This window comes from Glandiceps talaboti, chromosome 11, assembly GCF_964340395.1.
Source record: "Glandiceps talaboti chromosome 11, keGlaTala1.1, whole genome shotgun sequence".
In the NCBI taxonomy this organism is placed as follows: domain Eukaryota; kingdom Metazoa; phylum Hemichordata; class Enteropneusta; family Spengelidae; genus Glandiceps; species Glandiceps talaboti.
Genome location: NC_135559.1, coordinates 1,895,001 through 1,916,718, shown reverse-complemented (window position 1 = coordinate 1,916,718; position 21,718 = coordinate 1,895,001). Strand labels below are relative to the sequence as shown.

Genomic DNA, 21,718 nt, shown 5'->3' with positions numbered 1-21,718 from the left:
GGGGGGGGGGGGGGGGGCTTACTTCATTGTGAGATTCTTGAGTCCCCCACTCAAGGTTAAGAGTTTGGTAGTAAATCACTGTAACGATTGTCCCTGAAGTCAGGTGCCTTTTGATAGAATTGTAACATATATAAATGTTTATTTTATAATATTAAAAGGCTATTTGAAATCTTTGACACTGTGATCTGTGTATCAACTCTGATACACATGACACACATCATGTTAGTGAGTTACTGAGGAATACTGAAAGACATGCCCAGCTCATTTTCTCAAGACAGAGCATATTTCAAAAGATCGCTTTGTGAGATATCTTCAGTCAATTTATTTCCCATACATACACCATGCAAGAATTGCATATCTCGGGAAAACAACATGACCAGAGTGGGCGGGGCAGGGCAGGGAGGGGGGCGGGGCGGGGCAGGGCAGGGAGGGGGCGGGGCAGGGCAGGGTAGGTAGCACTTAAATAGTTTATTTCTGAGACATTTGACGACAGGTGTACCTAACTTTGTGAAACTACACCATGAGACATGACTTTGGGATTGATAGTGGCACTCTTGGTACAGTTATCTGTTTTATAGATCCCAACCAGTCTATCTGCTAACTCAAACATATTGTTACGCAGTGAGATAATGATAAACTGGGCATTCTTGGTTCTTTCCTGCAATGAAAAAAAAAATATACAAATAAAATTAAGGTTTTTAGAAAAAAATCACATTTACATTATTTTGTGATCACAAGAAATGATATTCAATTCCTCTATTTCCTTGTATTGCTGTAACCCATTATATTTTTTTGCTTGTTTTGTTGTAAATGTGTGATTTGGGCTGGGGCCTTTAAGAGGAATAAATATATATATATATATACTTGTATTTCCTTGGCTGAATGAAGAACAACATTGGGTTGTCAGTGGCCCAGCTGTTAGCTTGTGCGCCTCCTACCTCTGCAGTTTGGGTTTGAACCCGCCAGGTGTCAGCTGGGATTGATTTAAAATTTAACCAGGTCTGCATGTAAGAAGGGTGATGCTCAGTTTGACCCTGCTGAACAACACAGGTTTTCCCCGGGTTCTCAGGTTTCATCCTGCTTTTTCAACACTAGGGCACTGCTCTTGTGGTGACCATTCGACAAATTTCCGAATTTATTTGGACGAATGAAGTTTATTATCATCATCATCATCATCATCATCATCATCATCATCATCATCATCATCATCACCACCACCACCACCACCACCACCACCACCACGACCACCACCACCATCACCATCACCATCATCATCATCATCATCATCATCTGATTTAATATGTACACATACCTTTATGTAGTGTCCTACAATTGAGACATTTTTGAAATCCAGTGCAGCATCAATTTCATCCATAACATACAATGGTGTAGGTTTATAATGATGTAAAGCAAACACCAAAGCCAAAGAACTCAGTGTCTTTTCTCCACCAGATAAATTAGAGATATTTTTCCAACTCTTCTTTGGTGGACGTACACTGCAAAGAAAAATCCTTGGTTAATATGTAGGTAGGTGTAAAAGAACGTAACTCATCATTTGGACATTATATTCTCAGATCTATACACACACCTGAACAGTGCCTTCATAGATGACATTTTTACAGATACACCATAGTATTCTAGTAGCAGTATACAGGGGTGAACAAATCATTTTGTGAAATGGTGGTCCCCAGACCAGTGCCTTAAAAAATCCAGTGGTCCTGCTGAAAGAATTAGTGGTCCCAGGTCCCGCTAATGTTAAACATTAAATCTTACCTATGAATCTGTATATTCAGACAACTTTTTAACATAGTTATTAACAGTAAGGTACTGGTCCGACGAACCAAACAAGGTAAAATTTGTGTGGTCTGCCCCAAAAAATCGCTAGTCCCGGACCCAGGACCAGTAGATTTGTTCACCCCTGGTATACATACCTGAATACAATGCCTTCAAAGAGGACAAACTTACAAATACAGTATAGTATTTCAGTAGTACATTGTATTATACACACCTGAATACAATGCCTTCAGAGAAGGGGTCTAGACTGTCTACCAGTTCTAACTCTGCATCACCTCCCAATGTTATCATCTGATACATTTCCTTCAGCTTGTTGGTAATCGTACTGAACCCTGCCATGAACATATTCAGTCTCTCCTTTCTCAGATCTTCATGTTCTCTGCGTTTGTTGTCTCTTTGTTCTGTAATTTCATCAAGCTCACCGACACGTTTAAGGTACAACTCTTCCTTCTTTTTGTATTCTTCAATGGCAGCCATGTTGGGTTTCATTTTCCTCATGTCCTCTTCAATGACCGTAATTTCAAACTCTATTTTCTGTAACTCTATCTTCTGTACTTCCTCGTCAGATAAAGTAGGTAATTCCTTCATTTCCTCACCTTCTACAGCATGAAGACTCAGCCTATTGATCTGTTGACAAATGTCAGACACAATCAGTGTTTTTGCTAGGTATGGTAACTCCGGTAACCAAGGAGGGAAATGTGCAAAGATTTCCATACTATGTAACATAGTTTTGGTATGGATGAACCCTAGTAAAATACCACGGGAACTCAGGTAAAATTCTCCTCTTAACAAATCTCTGATAATATTTATAGATATATGTACAGTTCATACTTCTTCATGTTTTTTTTTTTAAGCATATCAGGAGACGCTATCATTTTTCTGCTACTTATTCATTTATAACCCTGGTAATTGAGCCTTCAGTTTACTAAGATAGACATAAACTAAAACTATTGTTGCAACATGTTGATACAACAGTGATAAGATATTGAATGGACATTGGTTTAATTATACTCTCCGTAGAGGCGTCTTTGAAAACTAGTTTATTTAGAGTTACATGGACTTGTAGTGTACTCTTTTGGGACTTCCAACATTTACACTTTCTTGATTACAGGGTGATTAGAATTTCACAACAGAGGAACTGCTATTACCCACTTGTTTAATCTACTACATGAAGAATATAGATTTAGTTTGTGTCTATCTTAGTAAACCGAAGGCTGGATTACCAGTATCGTATCAACAAGGTAGGTAGATAAATATTAAATACTGAGTTGACGTTGATCTGAACTTTGGCAGAAGTGAATTAACACTTACTTCTTTTTTCCAGTGTTTAATTCTCTGTTGGTTTTCTCTCAGTAAATTATCCCACTTCTCCAAACCATGTTGTACTTCTAGGCACTCTTTCTTCATTTCATTCTGCTTGGCCTGTAAGTCAGTCACTTCATCTGTCAACAAAATAAATAAAAGGGTGTGTAACATTCAATGTTGTGATTTTCTACTACAAACATGGCTGCCGTTCAGTCAAAAAAAATAATAAAAAATTTTTGAAACAAAGTGGCCTATAAATGTCCTGTATTATATGTCATCTTCATCCATTGTTCCCTCTAATTGGAGAGAACAAGCATAGACGTTGGTGGAGGGTTGGTGGAACAAGTTAGTCAATGAGATATTTCAGTATATGTAAATTGAACAATTTGAAGACTGAATTAACCACTGAATTTGTTATAAATGAGGAAAGAAAAATGACACATGTAGGAATTGAACCCACATCCCCTAAACACTAGTCAGAGTGCTCTAACCAGCTGAGCTAACGTACCAACTGGTAGATAACATGAATTTATCCTGATGTGTACCTTCTTTCCACTTTCATTTGTTAAGTACATGTATCTTATAATTTCTTTTAACATACTTTTAGAATCCTCTAGGATTTGACTGATTTCCTGTAGTTTATCTTGTGCTTCTTTGTAAGTCTCCAACACTTTTAAAGCATCTTCTTCTAATAACTTGAACCGTTCTTCAAGTGTCTGCATGCTGTTTTTATTTTCTTCAATCTCCTTTTCAGTGGTTGCAACTTTCTCTTCGGCTTTCTTGATGTTCCTTCAAAGGTATGATAACTATCCTTTATATTTGAGTTTGCTGTATCTTGAAAACTTAAGATGCTTTCAAAATATTTTTTTCATTCATTAACTCTTCTATTTGAAGTATAAAAAGTTAAATGACAATTGTGTAATACAGTTGTCTTTTTTCTTTGTTTCACCAACACAAGTTGACACTGTGATTAAAGAGTTTTATAATTATTACATCCTACCCAATCATACAGCTGGGTTGACTGGTGCAAAATTGTGGTTCAAATCTTCCTAAGCATATTAGTCATTCAGAAGCAAATGGCAGTGGCTAGACTCGAACCTATAATTTACAGATTCCAAACAGACCACTCCAATCATTTGACCAACAATACACACTTTTAATACACAGATTCCAAACAGGCCGCTCCAACCATTTGACCAATGAAAAGCACTTACCTATCAGCTGTCTTGACAGCCACGTTAGCTTTGGTGATCTGACCAGTACATTTATCAATTTCACCTGTGATGCTATCTAATTTAGCTTGTTGTGAGTTCAGTCTAGAACCCCCTATCTCCATGATCTTTTTGTGTAATTTTTGTACTTCAGACTCTATCTTGGAAGCTGCATTGGCCACTTTATCATATTCTGCAGGAAAAGAAATATACATCTTTTTAAAAATATTGTTTTAATTTCAAAATATCACCTGCAAATATGTTTGCTGTCATTTTATTTGTGGACAAAGAGATCAATATTTCAGATTTCATGTAGAGTAGTGTTTATGGAAATTCAAGAGTTTAAAAGTTCAATATTATGGCTGCAATTTTCAAACAAGTCAATTTTCAAGGCTTTTCAGTCATTTTCCAACAGTTTATATCACGGTAAACCAATGTTCTATTTTTCAAGGAGTTGGTCAATTAATGACATTTTTTCAGTACTTTTTATGGTGAACTAATGCCAGTCAGTTTTTCAGTAGTTTATCACAACTCAAGTGATTTCCACTAACCTTGCTTGTTTTGAGCCACAGTTTTCTCCATCTCAGCTACTTTCTTTTTATCTGGTACACTGGCAGCAACCTGAGTTTCCAACTCTTTGACCTGTGCCTGGGAGGTAGTCTCTTGTTCTGTCAAAGCCTAGATTATGGAGTTAGGAAACAAAAGTAGAATTCTAGAAATTCATGATTTTGAAATGATAAGAATCTATATATGGGTTTTGCAGACCAAGGTTGTACGACGGAAGGGCCCGACTTTAGGAGGTTCTCAAAAAACATTTTATCTACTGTATGCCTAATGGCACAAAAGAGTCTTTAAAAAATAAGTCAAAGGCAGTAAAAAAAGGTTCAGGTTCAATATAAACTACATTTGCTACGAAATTAATTTTTCTACAACACATAAATCAGTCAGAAAAAAAAAATAAAGATGTAAATACAGTCCCCCAAATGTTCTCACCTTGATATCCATGTTGTATTTGTCAAAGCAGTATTTCATTTCTTGTAATTTCTTCTCTAGTTTCTCCACTTTTTCTTCAAGTTGAATCTTGTTCTCATGACATTCCTGGGCACGTCTCATGTCATTGTTAAGTTGTTTCTCCATCTTATCCACATCTTCCTTCCTGATGTCACTGACAACAGTTGATCCCATTCTTCCCTTGGCTACTTTACTACCGCCACCACTCATTGTACCTGTGGGTTAAAAACAGACATTTCTAGGTAATACTGCCCTCTGTGGTACAGTTTCAGTTATGTACCTGTGGGTTGAAATCAGACATTTCTAGGTAATACTGCCCTCTGTGGTACAGTTTCAGTTATGTACCTGTGGGTTGTAGACTGACATTTCTAAGCAATACTGCCCTCTGTGGTACAGTTTCAGTTATGTATCTATGGGTTGTAAACAGAGACATTTCTAGGTAATATGGTACAACTTAAGTTATGTATCTATGGGTTGTACACAGTGACATTTCTAGGTAATACTGCCCTCTGTGGTACAGTTTCAGTTATGTACCTGTGGGTTGTAGACAGAGACATTTCTAGGTAATACTGCCCCCTGTGGTACAGTTTCAGTTAATATGTACATATGGGTTGTAAACAGAGGCATTCCTTGTTATGCACCTTCAAATGCAAATTCATCTGTAGTAAAATTACAAATTACAAACCTGATTGGTCAATCAGCCCTCCTGACAATGTGACAACCCTCCATCTCTTTGATCCATGGAATGCTATCTTTGTGGCATGATCCAAATCCCTGGCAACCAGGGTGTTACGTAATGCATAGTAGAAAGCATTCAATAATTGCTTATCTTGAACTTTGATCAGGTCAAACAGTCGAGGTGCATTCTCTGGACTGTAAAAAAATTTGATGTTTATGTTGGATTTATGGCTGGATGTAGGTTGTAGAAAGATTCTCCTAACTATTAAGACACATGATGTGAAAACAATTAAATAATGATAAATAATGTTCAAAGAGCCAAAAATTTAACAAAATTATAACTTACGTATTAATCTTGGAAGTGGCTTGCTTCTCAAAGTTTTTCATCTAAAGATAAATGACAAGAACAGTCAATATTATGACAATTCCAAAACTATGAAAACTAATGAATATATCAGTCAGTATGATGGAGGGGGGGAAGGGAGGGAGGGAGGGAGGGAGGGAGGGAGGGAGGGAGAGAGAGAGAGAGAGAGAGAGAGAGAGAGAGAGAGAGAGAGAGAGAGAGAGAGAGAGAGAGAGAGAGAGAGAGAGAGAGAGAGAGAGAGAGAGAGAGAGAGAGAGAGAGAGAGAGAGAGAGAGAGAGAGAGAGAGAGAGAGAGACATTGACAATCAGTCAATTCATCAGGAGGTTTCTCTCTAATAACACCCACTGATATATAACATAACCCATAGTTTTACAAATAGTGCTAGATACATATCAATCTCATCAAAATTGGGAGTTTTCAGACATTGTTTCAATGCTCACTCAATATTCTGATTCAATCATAGTTCAACATTGAGTGAGAGAGAGAGAGAGATAGAGAGAGAGAGAGAGAGAGAGAGAGAGAGAGAGAGAGAGAGAGATAGAGAGAGAGATAGAGAGGGAGAGAGAGATAGAGAGAGAGATAGAGAGAGAGAGAGAGAGAGAGAGAGATAGAGAGAGAGATAGAGAGGGAGAGAGAGAGAGAGAGAGAGAGAGAGAGAGAGTGAGAGAGAAACACAAATCCTACACAACTACTATATTACCTTATCAAGACCAATGAATGTTGCTGACCCAACATTATACTTCTTCAGATATTCCACACATGTAGTTGCCGTATCCATTGTATCCACGACGATATGATCCAGTGCACCACATGCTGTTGATATGGCAACATCATACTTTTCATCAATAGCACCCAAGTCACCCTGAAACAGAACAAGGTATCAACAAAGTCTTAACATAGTTTGCAAACAAGAAATGGTCATTTTTTCACGCATTTATGATAATTACATCCAAAATTGATGGACTTTTTGCATGAGCAACGAGTCCATTGATTTTTGGGCCACTAAGTCTCAAGGTGTGACTGAGAAGACTGCCACCTAGTGATAGAGAACGACATGTGAACACTGCCATCTAGTAGCAGAGTGTAACAGAATATTATGTGAACTTTGTCACCGAGTAAGAGTGTAACAGAATATTATGTGAACTTTGTCGCCTATAGAACACCTATCAATCATCCACATGTCAATAACCACTGATATTCTACACTCCTTTCAAAGTCAAACCTCTCCAAACAAGTGTCATACTGTTTACATAACCCTATAGATACCATTGAATTTGCAGGCATCTACTTTATCAGCTCAGCCTAATACGTCAAGTAAAACTCCATACACCATACTAACCAGTCTTCCAAATATTCCTGGTATTTTGCCAGATCTTTTCCATCCCATTATAGCTTCCTGTACAGCTCCTCTGCTGGTTGCTGCTTGCATGGAACTCTTAGCCTCCTCAACTTTGACACGGTTCTTTCTCACCTGATAAAAAAACATGTCACAAACCAATGGTGTGATAATTTGTACATCCAATCTACAATTTTTGTAATTTGAGGTTGAATGTACAGCCGATTAAAATACTGCCCTACTGTGAGTTTAATTACTACTTTGCTATCTTGTATTCCTTTATCGACATGCCACAATAACAGCTTTAGTGTATACCTGTGCTTATTTCTCAATAGTTGACTTGCCACTGTTGTTCATATAGCTTGTATCAGTAAAGACAACCTGAGATGCAGTCTGGGGTTTTTGGTTGGGTCTATTTCAATATACATGTACATAATTTTTTCTATTCATCAATGTCAAAGTGAGGACTCAGGAGAGGATTGGGCATGGAGAATGACGCACAATTTTAAAGTCCTCGTTAATATTACGATTGAAATTTAGCTGAGGAAAATAGTTATCTAGCAAAGAGCTACGAAAAAAGTTGGTCCAGAACAAAAGAATAATCCTATGTATTCCTTTGGCTCCACTGATATGATAACACTAATGTAAGAACCAACGAGAAACCCTGGTTTCTAACATATTTTGTTCAAATCTAACCTCTTCTTCTGCCATCTTATCAGCTTCCATGGCCTTTTCAAGTTTATTCTTGATATTTTTCAATTCATTTTCAGCATCAGGAATGTTCTTCTCCAAGTCTTTCACAGAACTTTATGAAAAACAAAGAGAAAATAAATCAAACTCATAAACAAACAACAATAACTGAAGGATATAGAGGTAAATAAATAAATCATGCCGTATTCACTACATAGGATTTTATTTTTAATCAGATTGTGCATAGACAATAACCACCATAAAGGTAGGGGGAGAACCTAAGGTTTATCATAGACCGAGAGATTCATAGTTGTGAACTTGTTTAATCTTTTAATCACTCCAATATAATGTTTGACCACTCCCCACATAAAAATTTCCCACAACAGAATATTTCACCCTGCTGGTCTATAAATTCATTATATTATTCACCCTAAATTTTGAAAACTATCGATTTAGGATGTCGATGCTACCTTTTCCTTTCCTTGACCGTTGTGACAGCATGTTCATAGTTCTTTTTAGCAGCACGTAGTTGTGTTAGTAATCCATCCTGCTGACCTTTATACAAGTCAAGTTCAGATTTAGCAACGTCCATCTTGGACTTGGCTTCATTCACTGATTTTTGAATTTCCATCAAATCTTTTTCTTTTGCCTGGGAGTGAAAAAATTGAGAAAAAATCTCAGAATATGGCATATGAGAAAAACTGTAATATAACACAAAAGAGAAGTAGTGGCTTGGATAAATGTAGAAAATCTTTTTTTTTATAGTAAATTATAAATTTATATATCTTCTTTATTACCTACATATTAAATTTACATTTGTAGACAAAATAAATAATACAATTTTGAGGTAGGTAAAAGGAGACCAGAAAATAGCTACTTGCTAATCAAGTCTGTCTCCTTAGACACTGTAAATAACATTTATAATTAATACATGACAAAATATAAAGAGGGCAGTGAAAACAAAACTAAATATCTATGAAAATATATACATTTCATTATACATCAACATGGGTTGCAGTATATTCATATCAGGTGAAGCAAATCTTTTAGTGAGTTACGAAAAACATTTGTTGTTGTTGCATGTAATAGATTTATATAGTAAGTTACACACTTCATCAAGCAATACATGTTGGCTTTCAAGATAATATTTGGAACAAAACTAAATATAATACATTAGGTTACCAACACAGATTAATTTGCATTTGAAGATACATGACTACTTACATCTTTTTCTGTTTGCAATCCCTGAGTGGCTGTTTTCAAACCAGCCATTATTTCATTCAGTTTTTCTTCTTCAATCTTCTGTTGAGCCTCTAGTTCATCTTTCTTTTTTGTAGCCTTTTCGATTATTTTCTGACTGTCACCAGGCACAGCTTTTAACTCTTCTACCTGTAAAAGAAAAGCATCATTGAGAGACGATATAAATGATAATATATTTTAGTGTAAAATCCATGCAACTCAAGAATCAACACATCTTTTGAAAACAAACTCCAAATTTTCACTGACATCTTGTCTGCATCGGCAGGGGTGTTCTACAATGGGCTTTTGTCATGACGGATCAGCTTCTTTGACTCTGTGAGTAGAAGTTTTCATTTGATACGATGAACCCAGCCTCAGGTCCATAAATATTCATTCTTGTAATATTGTAACAGTTTGGTGGAATATCACAAACCTGTTGAACAGAATGATCTTTACCCTATTCTGTTTCCCTCTGTAGTCACTTCTATAAAGCCAAACTCACTCAAATTATATTATAACAATTTGGTGAAAGACCACAAACACAGTTGTAACCCAATAAAGGCACGGGAAATATTCCATTACTTAAAGAATGATCTTTACACAGTCCTTATTCCCTTTGTAGTCATTTCTATAAAGCCAATCTCACACAACTAACAGTTTGGTGAAATATCACAAACACAGTTGAAATCCAATAAAGGCAAAGTAGATATTCCATTACTTAAAGAATAACCCCTTACCCTGTCTTTTTCCCTCTGTAGAGCTTTCAGTAACTTCTTGTCTTTAGACTTAGCATGTTTTAAGCCTTCTCTTGTTTTGATATCTTCTTTTTCAAATTCTGTAAACTTGTTTTTCTTCTCTTCAACCTCATTCTGTAATTTCTCATTAGCCCTGCAATTACAAAATGTGAGTAATAACCTGATGTAACCTTCAACAGAACACTTCTAAGCAGTCATTGGGAGGAGAACAGGTATTGGGAAATTTCTGTGGGTATTTCATACAAGTTGTCATTGCATTATGATGGTTTTTTGTAAACCTAAAGAAATTGTGTTTGCATATTTCAGTCAGGAAGGAAACCGGTTCTGGGTTGATTTTAGTCAAGACGGCTGACGGAAACCTGTTCTAGGTTGATTTTAGTCATGACGGCTGACGGAAACCAGTTCTGGGTTGATTTTAGTCAAGATGGATGACGGAAACCTGATCTGGGTTGATTTTAGTCATGACTGAAAAAAAAATTGCTCAACTAGACATCAGCAATTCTCCATTGAAAACAATGAAGCATACAATATTACTGGACTCTGGAGAACTATCTAGTCAGTATATGGGATGAAATACCTTTGAGTTGTGGTAAGTTTTACCATGCAATGTCTAATGCAAACATTTAAATGAAATCAATAAAAACCATCGTCGTAAACCACATCCTCTTTTACAGGAATAAAGATGACTAACAACTTTTCCTTGACCCAACAATCTGATCTCAGACTAAATGTATTATACTTGAGATATGGACACCATGCAGTTTTAAGAAAACACCACATAAATTCATATTGTTAAAACAGTGTAACAGTTTTCCTATTGCCATACACTGCATAAGTTGGCACAGTGTAACAGTTTTCCTATTGCCATACACTGCATAAGTTGGCACAGTGTAACAGTTTTCCTATTGCCATACACTGCATAAGTTGGCACAGTGTAACAGTTTTCCTATAGATATACACTGCATAAGTTAGCACAGTGTAACAGTTTTCCTATAGACATACACTGCATAAGTTAGCACAGTGTAACAGGTTTCCTATAGACATACACTGCATAAGTTAGAACAGTGTAACAGGTTTCCTATAGACATACACTGCATAAGTTAGCACAGTGTAACAGTTTTCCTATAGACATACACTGCATAAGTTAGCACAGTGTAACAGTTTTCCTATAGACATACACTGCATAAGTTAGCACAGTGTATCAGTTTTCCTATAGACATACACTGCATAAGTTGGCACAGTGTAACAGTTTTCCTATAGACATACACTGCATAAGTTAGCACAGTGTATCAGTTTTCCTATAGACATACACTGCATAAGTTAGCACAGTGTATCAGTTTTCCTATAGACATACACTGCATAAGTTGGCACAGTGTATCAGTTTTCCTATAGACATACACTGCATAAGTTAGCACAGTGTATCAGTTTTCCTATAGACATACACTGCATAAGTTAGCACAGTGTATCAGTTTTCCTATAGACATACATTGCATAAGTTAGCACAGTGTATCAGTTTTCCTATACTAATAGACATACAATGTTACTAACTTAATTATTTTCTTCTGTTCCTTTGTCTTCTCTTTGATAGCCTCTTTTATGTCATCCATCTGTTTTCTTACTCCTTCACTATCTTCTTCTGCTTTCTTCTTCTCCTCACTGACCTTAGCTACATCTTTGTTGAACTTGTATCTATAGAAGTCAAGTAACACAATGTTAAACACTCCCGAGTAATGTCATATGCAAAAAAAAAGTTCCTCCTGCACAGATGGGTCATGATTTTTAGATTTGTATACACAAATCTTTTAAATAATTTATTCAAAAAATAAGTCATTAGGCTTAATAAAAAAATTGTGTGGTCAGGTAGTTATATGTTTTCCAAATGGTCGCTGTGTTATTGGTTTCTTCCCATCCTATGTACAGCCATTACAGATTGGAAGAATAGTTTTATATTGTCTTTTTATTTAGTTGATGTTAGTTTATATGTCCACTATTTCTGATGAGACTTGTTAGCGATTTTATCTTGAACATGTAAAAAAAGGTTTAGGGTAGCAGTGAAAATCTAGGTGGGGTTCGGTAACTGGAACCAAACAACTTTTTTTCTAGGCCTTAGCAAAAAATGTCCATGTTTAGAGTAGTTGTTCACTTACACATGTTTCTGGTAAACCATATTCTTCTTTTTGGTGATATGGTTTTCCATGGTTAGATATTCCACAGCTTCATTCTTAGTTCCTTCAAGTTCATCTTTCTCTTTCTCCACAACTTTGACCCTATTCAACTGACATGAAAAAAGACACAGAAATGTTTATTTAAAGGCCAGAGTTTCAATCTCAGGTTCTCACATTAGTGTTATCTGATCAGTTAAAGGCCAGAGTTTCAATCCCAAGTTCTCACATTAGTGTTATCTTATCAGTTAAAGGCCAGAGTTTCAATCCCAGGTTCTCACATCAGTATTATCTTATCAGTGCCTCCAGGAGGATTACATAGGACTATTCTTGTGTTCTGGGCCAACTTTTTCTACAGCTCTGTCAGACAACTGTTTTTCACACTTGATGTTAAATCCTTTTTTTTCAAAGTGGGCCTTTAAGGTTTCAGTCTTTTTCACCATCTACCTCAACTTCAAGTTTAGAAATATGAACTTTAAACTTCAAGAATCAAAACCATTAAAGGAGCAGTTACAAGGCTGTATGTATATACACAATCAATGGTTTGTTTTACTTTTCTGCTATTGTACTAGCTATTCATTTTCATGAAAAAAGTAAAATATTTCCTAAAAAAATGCATGCATCACATGAATAACATTCACAAAAGTCTGGAGGAGCTAATATAAACATAGAGATAAGCTATAAATTGATAGCTATCATCTTAATACTTCTACAAGTATATGTTTTCATTGTTGTCTAGATTACCACTGCACATGTCCAAACTATTCAAGTGTGATAATTGCTGTATGTATTACTACTACTGGCTATAAATGTTGCTTGCAATAACAGATCTGATTTTAATGCATCAGCTAGTTTCAAGCTGTGAACGTATCAAAATCGTTCCTAATCCTCACAACATCAGATCACTGAGGGCGCTCTACCAATAGAGCAAGGCTCATAACCCAAATCTTCCCACCACAAGAGGGAGACATCAATCAAGCAATTCTAATAAGGGCATACATACCTTTTCTCCCCTATGTTCATTCAGTTCTTCTACTTGCTTAGCCAGCTCTTCAATGGGTTCTTTGTATTTACTACTTCCGATGATGTCCTCAAGGTATTCCAGCATGCCTTCTTCATGTTCAGTAGGTGCTTTGGGTTTCATCATGGCTATCTGTTCAACTTCACCCTAAGCAAGAACAGATGAAGGATTTTATTGAAAGAATTCATAACAACACAGTATGAGACAAATAGTTCAGTCTACAGGGTGTAAAACCATAGTGTTTTATTTGTATAGTTTTCAGGATGACCCCTACACTACAGTGTTTTATTTGATGAGTAGTTTTCAGTATGATACAGTGTTTTATTTGTATAGTTTCTGAGGAATACTGTTTACCATAATCTGTTTACACAATTGAATAAACTTTGATTGTATCTTTAAGGGGTGAGATTAATAGTTCAACATAGGATAAAAAACATCATTCTTTTAGTTAGGGGTGTTTTTTTTGTATTTAAAAAAAAATAAAAATATTTTAGTTATCATTCGACAAAAACTATTTTACTTTTAATGGAATCTGTTTTGTATCCGAAGTATAAATATTTATGAAAAATATGAAATGGAAGAATTTTGCTGTATAAGTAAATGCATGTCAACTAAAATACATTAAAGTGTCAATAAAAGAGCATATTCCATCACTTCATTGGCTTTATATTTATAGTACTACATACCGATTTCAAATTAATTGTGCTGTATGAAACAATTATCAATTTTGGTTAATTTTGTTAGGAGGGGGTTGGGGTCTGAGGCCTAATTAAAAGAATTTAGTTTTTTATCCTACACTGAACTACTGATCTTGTCCCTAAAGTACCAGGTCCGCTACCATCCATTTATGGTACCTACTATATGCCATAGTATAGTTGTGTCTATATGTTATTTTTAAAACTTACCTGTAGGATCAGAAATCTGTTGTGATCCAAGTCAATCCCTTCTAGTCTGAGTAGAGCAGCTACTTCTTTGAATGGTAGTTTACGTCCATTGACATAGTAGTTTGATGTACTGTCACGATATGCTGTACGTGATACAACAAACTGACTATTAGGGACAACCTCAAACTCATCCCCAGGCTGTGAAGTAAACAGAAACACACATCTGTATATTAGTAATAGCAGTTTGAAGTATAGACTGTCGACAGTCGTTCGTGCCTTTTTTGCTACGTTTCATCTAAACCAAAGTCGTCACCTTGCTCCATAGCACTGAATACTCACGCGTACTGATAGGAACAGTGAGTGCTTTTCATTATTACAAGTCCTGTTTTCTGGCTAGGAGTTTTGAGTTATCTAAAAAAAAATATCATGGCTTGTGGTGTTGCAGTGGTCCCACACTCAAGTCATCTTATCCCTGTTGGGTCTTATCCCAATCTGATTAATATCCGATGTAGATGTCGGCTAATCGTTCATTGCTATTTTACCTTCGTTATTTTGCCTGAATTGACCTTCTTGGTACATGTTTACATTTTTTAGCCTGATTGCCTCCTCTACGCAATCAGGCTAAAAAATGTAAACATGTACCAAGAAGGTCAATTCATGCAAAATAACGAAGGTAAAATAGCAATGAACGATTAGCCAACATCGACATCGGATATTAATCAGATTGGGTCTTATCCACTGCTTGTACATTTCAACTTACCAAGTCATGTGATTGACATTTAGCTGTAATTCAGTCAACTTACCAAATCAATGATTTTCTGGAAATGTACATGAACACTGCAGCTGTTGATATTCTTGTGGTTTTCAGAGTTATGGATTAACACAGCTATTTTCTTTGAACGAATCTTGTTGGCACGGTAACCAAATACAAACAACATTGCATCGATAACATTCGACTTGCCACTTCCATTTGGACCAACTATGGAGGTAAAATTCTGCCAAAAAAAAGGAACATGCCACAAATGTCAATGAATAGAATATGTCAGAGCAATCTCAAAAATAAAAAGAATGAAATAAATTGGTCTTCCATTTCCAAGTTAGACTGTTGACCGTCGCTCAGGCCTTTTTTCCCTACGTTTTATCTAAACTCCGATCCGGCGCAACACTAGTATAATCGCAAACTGATATCGAGGGCCGACAGTCTATTTCCAAGTCTATGTTGGACAATTTATTAATTAAGAAAAATGTGACTTTCCATAATTCTTGGGTTTCTCCTGAATGAAGTGATGAGACTCTTTATGTATATGTACAACATTATAAAGGGCAACACTACTTTTTGTTTCATGATCTGTATGGATTTTGCTTCAACATGTAAATGAAAACATACTTTTCTGGAAGTATTTCCTTACAAACCTTATGAAATGGTCCTAATGTTCGTTTACCAGCATATGATTTGAAGTTCTCATTTACGATATGTGTTATCATCAGTCTTGGTTTGTTACCAACGTTACCACAATCGGGTGATGGTGTAGATTCTGTTACCATGGCATCCTCCTCTGCTAATCCATTCTCAATGCCATTGGACTGAACATTTTCTATATAAATCAAATACAATGAAACTTTTCAACTTTGTGGTTGAGAATTGATATGGCAAGCTAGAATTATTCAGTTTATCAAACTCTATTTTATTCAATTTTAACCATATGACATTTACAGAATGTGAGAATATCTTGTGAATATACTCCATTGCAGTATACCCCTGACATTGCTGATGAAATGTTGGCAAAAATTTAGGATTCACTGCTAAGAAATGTTTTGACTGTGAGCAGAAATTTCATGTAAGATGTACAAACTGTTGCCTTGTTAAGTACACCACAAATTGAAGATATACTAATTAGAATGTAAGGTGACCCCCCCCCCCCCCCCATAGGCCTTTCCAAAATTTGCCTTGGTGGTGCTCTACTTCCTGTCTGTATGTACCTTGGGGGTATACATGGTATAGGTTACTCAGTTAATCATAGAGCACTGCTGCTTTCCTCGATGTCTGAACAATACAGAAATCATCTCTTATTTACACTTCTACAAAATACAAGGGGCGATGATACCCCCAATTTGAGCGAGGGTGCTGTATTCCCAATTTCCTGTTTGCAATCTGCAATGGCCTATTATGTATAATTTGAATAAAGGGATAAATTATCAACTGTTCCTTGAACAGCCTAAGTCATACAAATTAATGTGGTAATTAAGGGTAGAGTAGGCACCATACATTATATACATACAATGTATACAGTAGATCAGAGTTAATACTTATTGACAGCATTCCACATTTTCTTGAAGGTGGCATGTGTGGTAATTGTGTGCTATGATCGACCTATCTTTTACAGTCTACGTACAATTCAATACATACATGTATGAAGATTTTTTATTTGTAATTCAGATTCCACATTGAAAAACTGTAAACTTGCATTTGAACAGGAAAGGTCCTATGAAGCAAAAAAAAGCATGTTTCCTCCTAGATGATTGCATGTTTCCTCCTAGACTAGTCTGGGCCTGTCGACATTTTCTACTATCACTATCCTCTCAATGGTTGAGATGATCATAACGTGTATAGGAAACTAGGCTAGTCTAGTCTAGGACTGGCTTTCATTTTCTTGACACTTTTACTGACATACCTTTATCATTTGAATTGCTCTCAACAGGCGTCATCACACAAGTTTCGGAGTCATCCAAATTTGCCATGTTGTCTGGTGTATTTTATCATAGACAGTAGGCCATAAAGTTTATCCTGAAAGTGATAAGGCAAAATGTTTATTTATTTATTTATTAAACTTTCATATACAGACACCATTTCAGTGCATTAGCACTGTTCTCCCAATGGAACCTGTTGCAAGATTACGGACACAGAAAACAAACAAAACAAACAAAACAAACAAACAAAAGGGACAAACCAGGACAACAAATAAAAAAATGTGTTTCCGATAACTTTGGTTTAAGCTGCTGACCCTAAACACTTTTTAAACATGAAAAACATAAGAAATTCTTTGTCTTCTTGACTTTCATTCACATCTGTTTTCTTTCCCCAGTGATGTCAGTCTGTCTGTACATATTTTATCAAACTATCTGACCGACATTTCGTTTGGTTTTTGGTCGAAGCAATATTACTCAAAAATAAAAACAATTAAAACGATACAATAAAATAAAATCCGACCACCTACCTACCCTATTCTCTGAGGTCACGTTATCGGAAACACACTGTCAACTAAAAATAAAATAAACTTTATTGTGATCACAGTGACAACACTAGGTACTCGAAGTTTGTTTCCGATTTTGACACTATTTTATCATCTACTACTACGAGTAGAAATATAAACAAGTATGAAATAGAAAAATATTACAATAAACAAGTTAGTAATTCTTTTTAATGTTTAATTTCCTAGTCGACAAATTCATTCGCGAAAGGAAGGAAACGTGAAGTGTTCATCACGGAGACCGGGATAGTCTGGAGGCCAAGGTGAAATCATCTCTAAGTCTAGTCATGCTTGCTCAAGACCTTTGAGAAGGAAGGGACGACTTACTCTGTATTACTGCGAAATTGGGTTAAAAGATTTAAAACTTCATCTACTTTCATACAAAACAGATCAAAACATAGTACACTCATCTGAGTGACATCACATCAGTATGATCTGGGAAATCAACGTCTGAACCCTCCATTGTCTACCACATACAAACGTTTACATGACTGTCAAACATCACGGGCGGCAAGACTAATAGAATGAACAATCATCTAAATTTCTGATAGTTGTGAGGCAAACTCAAGAAGGATGGAAACTTGATGAGTTACTTACCAGCAAACACAGATGAGCAGCTGGGATTTCAACTTCAAAACACTAATGGCGATTGAAAATGGCGCCCTGAAACGTTATTGGTTCAAAGCTAGGGTGTTCTTTTCATTGATTCTTTTGATTGGTTACATCATTTAACCCGTGTAAAATACTTTTTGGACTGATTTCGTCGATTTGTTTTGGACATTACCTACATTATTTTCGATAGGATAAATTTTGAAAATGTGAGAAACAATCTGAACCTCCAAAAAGTGAAACTATTTTCAAGAAAATACAATTTGTGTCAAAATGTGCTCATGGGTGGATCTTTCTTTTACCCAATCAGAACATTCGACACAAAAGCCACTTATCAGACCTTAAAGGAAAACTCGGGTTCATGACACATGCGTGTTTAGTTGACCTTTACTTCCGCGTCGAGAGTTATGAACCAGAATATTAACAAAGTTTACGCATGTCGAAATGATAAGCGCGATTTTTGACAAGCTGTAGAGCGTCGTTATGAGAATTAATGTAACTGCTCTGAAAATGCCTGGACGCAAGTTCAAAATGGGTGTTGTTTTTATCATAGCTATTGCTGTTTTGATAGGTAAGTAAAAAATTAGTAAGTGACGCTAACTTTCGTTCGTAGCTGTTTGAAGGGCTTCCGTTTTTGTTGCTATCCACTTGTACTTGTTTGCCATTAAGTTTGATGGCATAACATCACTTTTATAATTGACCTTACATTAATCAAGAATGCAAAGAAACGAAAGAAATCACTGTTAAGGTATAAATGTGTAAATACATGCATGCATTCGGGTGTGAGTCCAAATGACTCATACGTGATGTAACAGCTGTGAACTCACAAGAACTTGAGAAGGCAGGCCGTGCTCAAACAGTCGACCTGGAGAGGTATAGTGTATCAGTATACCATTGGACAATTTTACATTTCGACGACGTAACAGTATCTGCTGGAAAAAAACCCTTGCATTTCGACGATTTTAGGACGTTATGTTAATTTATGTAAAGTTTCTGTTGGTTTATTTGAATCATGAATGTATTTCGTTTTCATTGTTCTATCTATTGTATTGGATTACCAACACTTCTGGTGAAATGACAATACAACTACATGATCAAAACATGTTGTACGCTTACAATATTATCAACACTGAAATGGAATCTCACGAATAATTTTACTGTATTTTCATTCATTTGTATGGAACGTTTTGTGGCATATACTATTATAATATCATTATTATGATTATGATTATCATATCAATATAATATCAACAACTTTTATGCCATTTTAAAAATTATTATCAGTTCAGTAACTGATAATTTGGTACTGTTATTATTAATTATGATTAGTCAGCTGATTAATTAACACTGTATTTCTTGAATTTTAAGTGGCATGAAAAAAAAATGAACATATTGAAATGATTCTCAGATTGATACAGATCACCAATTCTAACCCACTGGTACTACAAAACATGACAGATGAAAAATCTATTTAAAAAAAATAAAAATAAAATGTGAATTTCTGATATTCAAATAATGACAATAAGCAATAATATTTTTGTGCCATTTTTGACATACTGTAGTCATTTATTTCACTTCAACTAGAGAATCAAGAAAGAAATAAAACAAAGTAAATCATTTGAAATAAATATTAATAATTATGTACATATGTTGATGCATGTATAGGTTACAGACAAAGAGTAAACAAACTTCTAAAACAGTGCAATATGACACAGGCAGGTATATGTTTGGTCAGGAGTTGAAATTTATATCTTTGTGATAATAAAACTGAATAAATGAAATTCTAGTATTCCTTCAGTGGATAAATGCAGTAACTGTGATTTACTATTAATGGATCAGACCTGACAAATTATTTATTAGCCTTTGTACAACCCAGATTGTGTAACATTCAAGTCACATCAGGGAGATTACAGACACATTATGTGTAGACTATGGGTTGACTAGACATGAAAAGTAATTTGTCTACATATTTTATTGAGTAGGAATTTATTTGATAAATGAGAAAGTGCTGAACCAGCCACATTGTCAGCTGACATCACAAATAATATAATCATTTTTCAGCATTTGTGAATCAACATTTTTCCTGTATCAACAATTATTACAGAAATTGACATAAAATTTTCCATAATGTACTACTAGAAAAGAAAAATATGGTTACAGTGTACTTGCAATGAAAATATACAAACCTAAGCTTACAAATGATATGGACAACCAATTGAATACAGTATTACCCTGGTGAAAAGCAAGACTTTTTTCAAGGCAACATAGTGAAAAGATTAATATATTGAATTTGAATATATATATCAGTATATGTGGCAGAGAGAGAGAGAGAGAGAGAGAGAGAGAGAGAGAGAGAGAGAGAGAGAGAGAGAGAGAGAGAGAGAGAGAGAGAGAGAGAGAGAGAGAGAGAGAGAGAGAGAGAGAGAGAGAGAGAGAGAGAGAGAGAGAGAGAGAGAGAGAGAGAGAGAGAGAGAGAGAGAAGGTGAAGTCAGAGACAGTGATAGAGACTTCAGCAAAGAGACATGCAGATGGTCAGACAGACAGAAAAAGACTACATGTCTCTGCCTTACTGACTATGTATGTATGTACGTACGTACGTACGTACGTACGTTACGTACGTACGTACGAATATTAACAAATATGTGTGTACGTGTGTGTGTGTCACTCTGTGTCTGTGTGTCATCAATAAAATTATTGTGGATGATGTTAGTATTGTTTACACAGTTACCAGATTTACACCATATTTTTACTTCAGCACTTATAAAGCCTGTTAAATAAAAACAGAACCCAGCATGACAATTTTTAGCCGTAACAAAGGGCCTGATAAAGCAACAAGAGCATCCATATGCTTTTTGAATATTTTATGAAAGGAGCATAGTAGTAAAAGCTGCACTAGTGTCTTCGGAGTAACAAAGCATTTAGGAAATATGGTCCTGCTCTTGTCATTTTCCTAGTCATGATCATACCATAATTTTGATACAGGAAGTCTGTGATGGATTTTAAACCAATTCAGGACTTTGACAGGCCTTGTATCATGATAATTTGGAAAACTATACAGTATGACCAGTCAGAATATACAAACTTTGGCTTAGTTATTTTAGGGATCATAATTTATTCAGGTGAATAATACCTCAACACAACACAACACAACACAGCAGTCAGCACAGCACAACACAACGCACCACAACACAACACAACACAAAACAGCACAACATAACACAACACAACACAACACAACAACACAGCACAACACAACACCACAACACAAAACAGCACAACATAACACAACAGAACACAACACAGCACAGCACAGCACGACACAAAACAACACAGCACAGCACAACACAACACAACACAGCACAGCACAGCAACCAGACATTCACAGTAAACAGGATATTGTATATCAGACA

At 35.7% G+C, this 21,718-nt stretch overlaps 2 protein-coding genes across 2 annotated transcripts in view; one reads left to right on the top strand and one right to left on the bottom strand.

Annotated features, from left to right (window-relative positions):
* Window positions 1-499: 499 nt before the first annotated feature.
* On the bottom strand, window positions 500-18,330 carry LOC144442649 (structural maintenance of chromosomes protein 4-like). Its single transcript, XM_078132028.1, has 24 exons — window positions 18,297-18,330; window positions 17,124-17,236; window positions 15,865-16,046; window positions 15,255-15,446; window positions 14,473-14,649; window positions 13,550-13,714; window positions 12,532-12,659; window positions 11,933-12,073; window positions 10,367-10,517; window positions 9,615-9,779; window positions 8,861-9,039; window positions 8,397-8,505; window positions 7,704-7,835; window positions 7,065-7,226; window positions 6,346-6,386; window positions 6,007-6,194; window positions 5,304-5,536; window positions 4,862-4,988; window positions 4,314-4,503; window positions 3,701-3,888; window positions 3,106-3,236; window positions 2,009-2,421; window positions 1,313-1,496; window positions 500-658 (listed from the first exon to the last, which is right to left on the bottom strand). Exons 2-24 carry the CDS (start codon window positions 17,188-17,190, stop codon window positions 500-502), a joined length of 3,804 nt encoding a protein of 1,267 aa, XP_077988154.1. The 5' UTR covers window positions 17,191-17,236; window positions 18,297-18,330.
* A 386-nt stretch (window positions 18,331-18,716) lies between these two features.
* The window catches only part of LOC144441900 (UDP-glucuronic acid decarboxylase 1-like), a 21,997-nt gene continuing 18,995 nt past the window's right edge, over window positions 18,717-21,718 (top strand). The window contains exon 1 of the mRNA XM_078131153.1: window positions 18,717-18,879. Coding sequence (XP_077987279.1) covers window positions 18,792-18,879 — 88 coding nt within the window. The 5' untranslated portion in view covers window positions 18,717-18,791. The remainder of the gene's footprint in view (window positions 18,880-21,718) is intronic.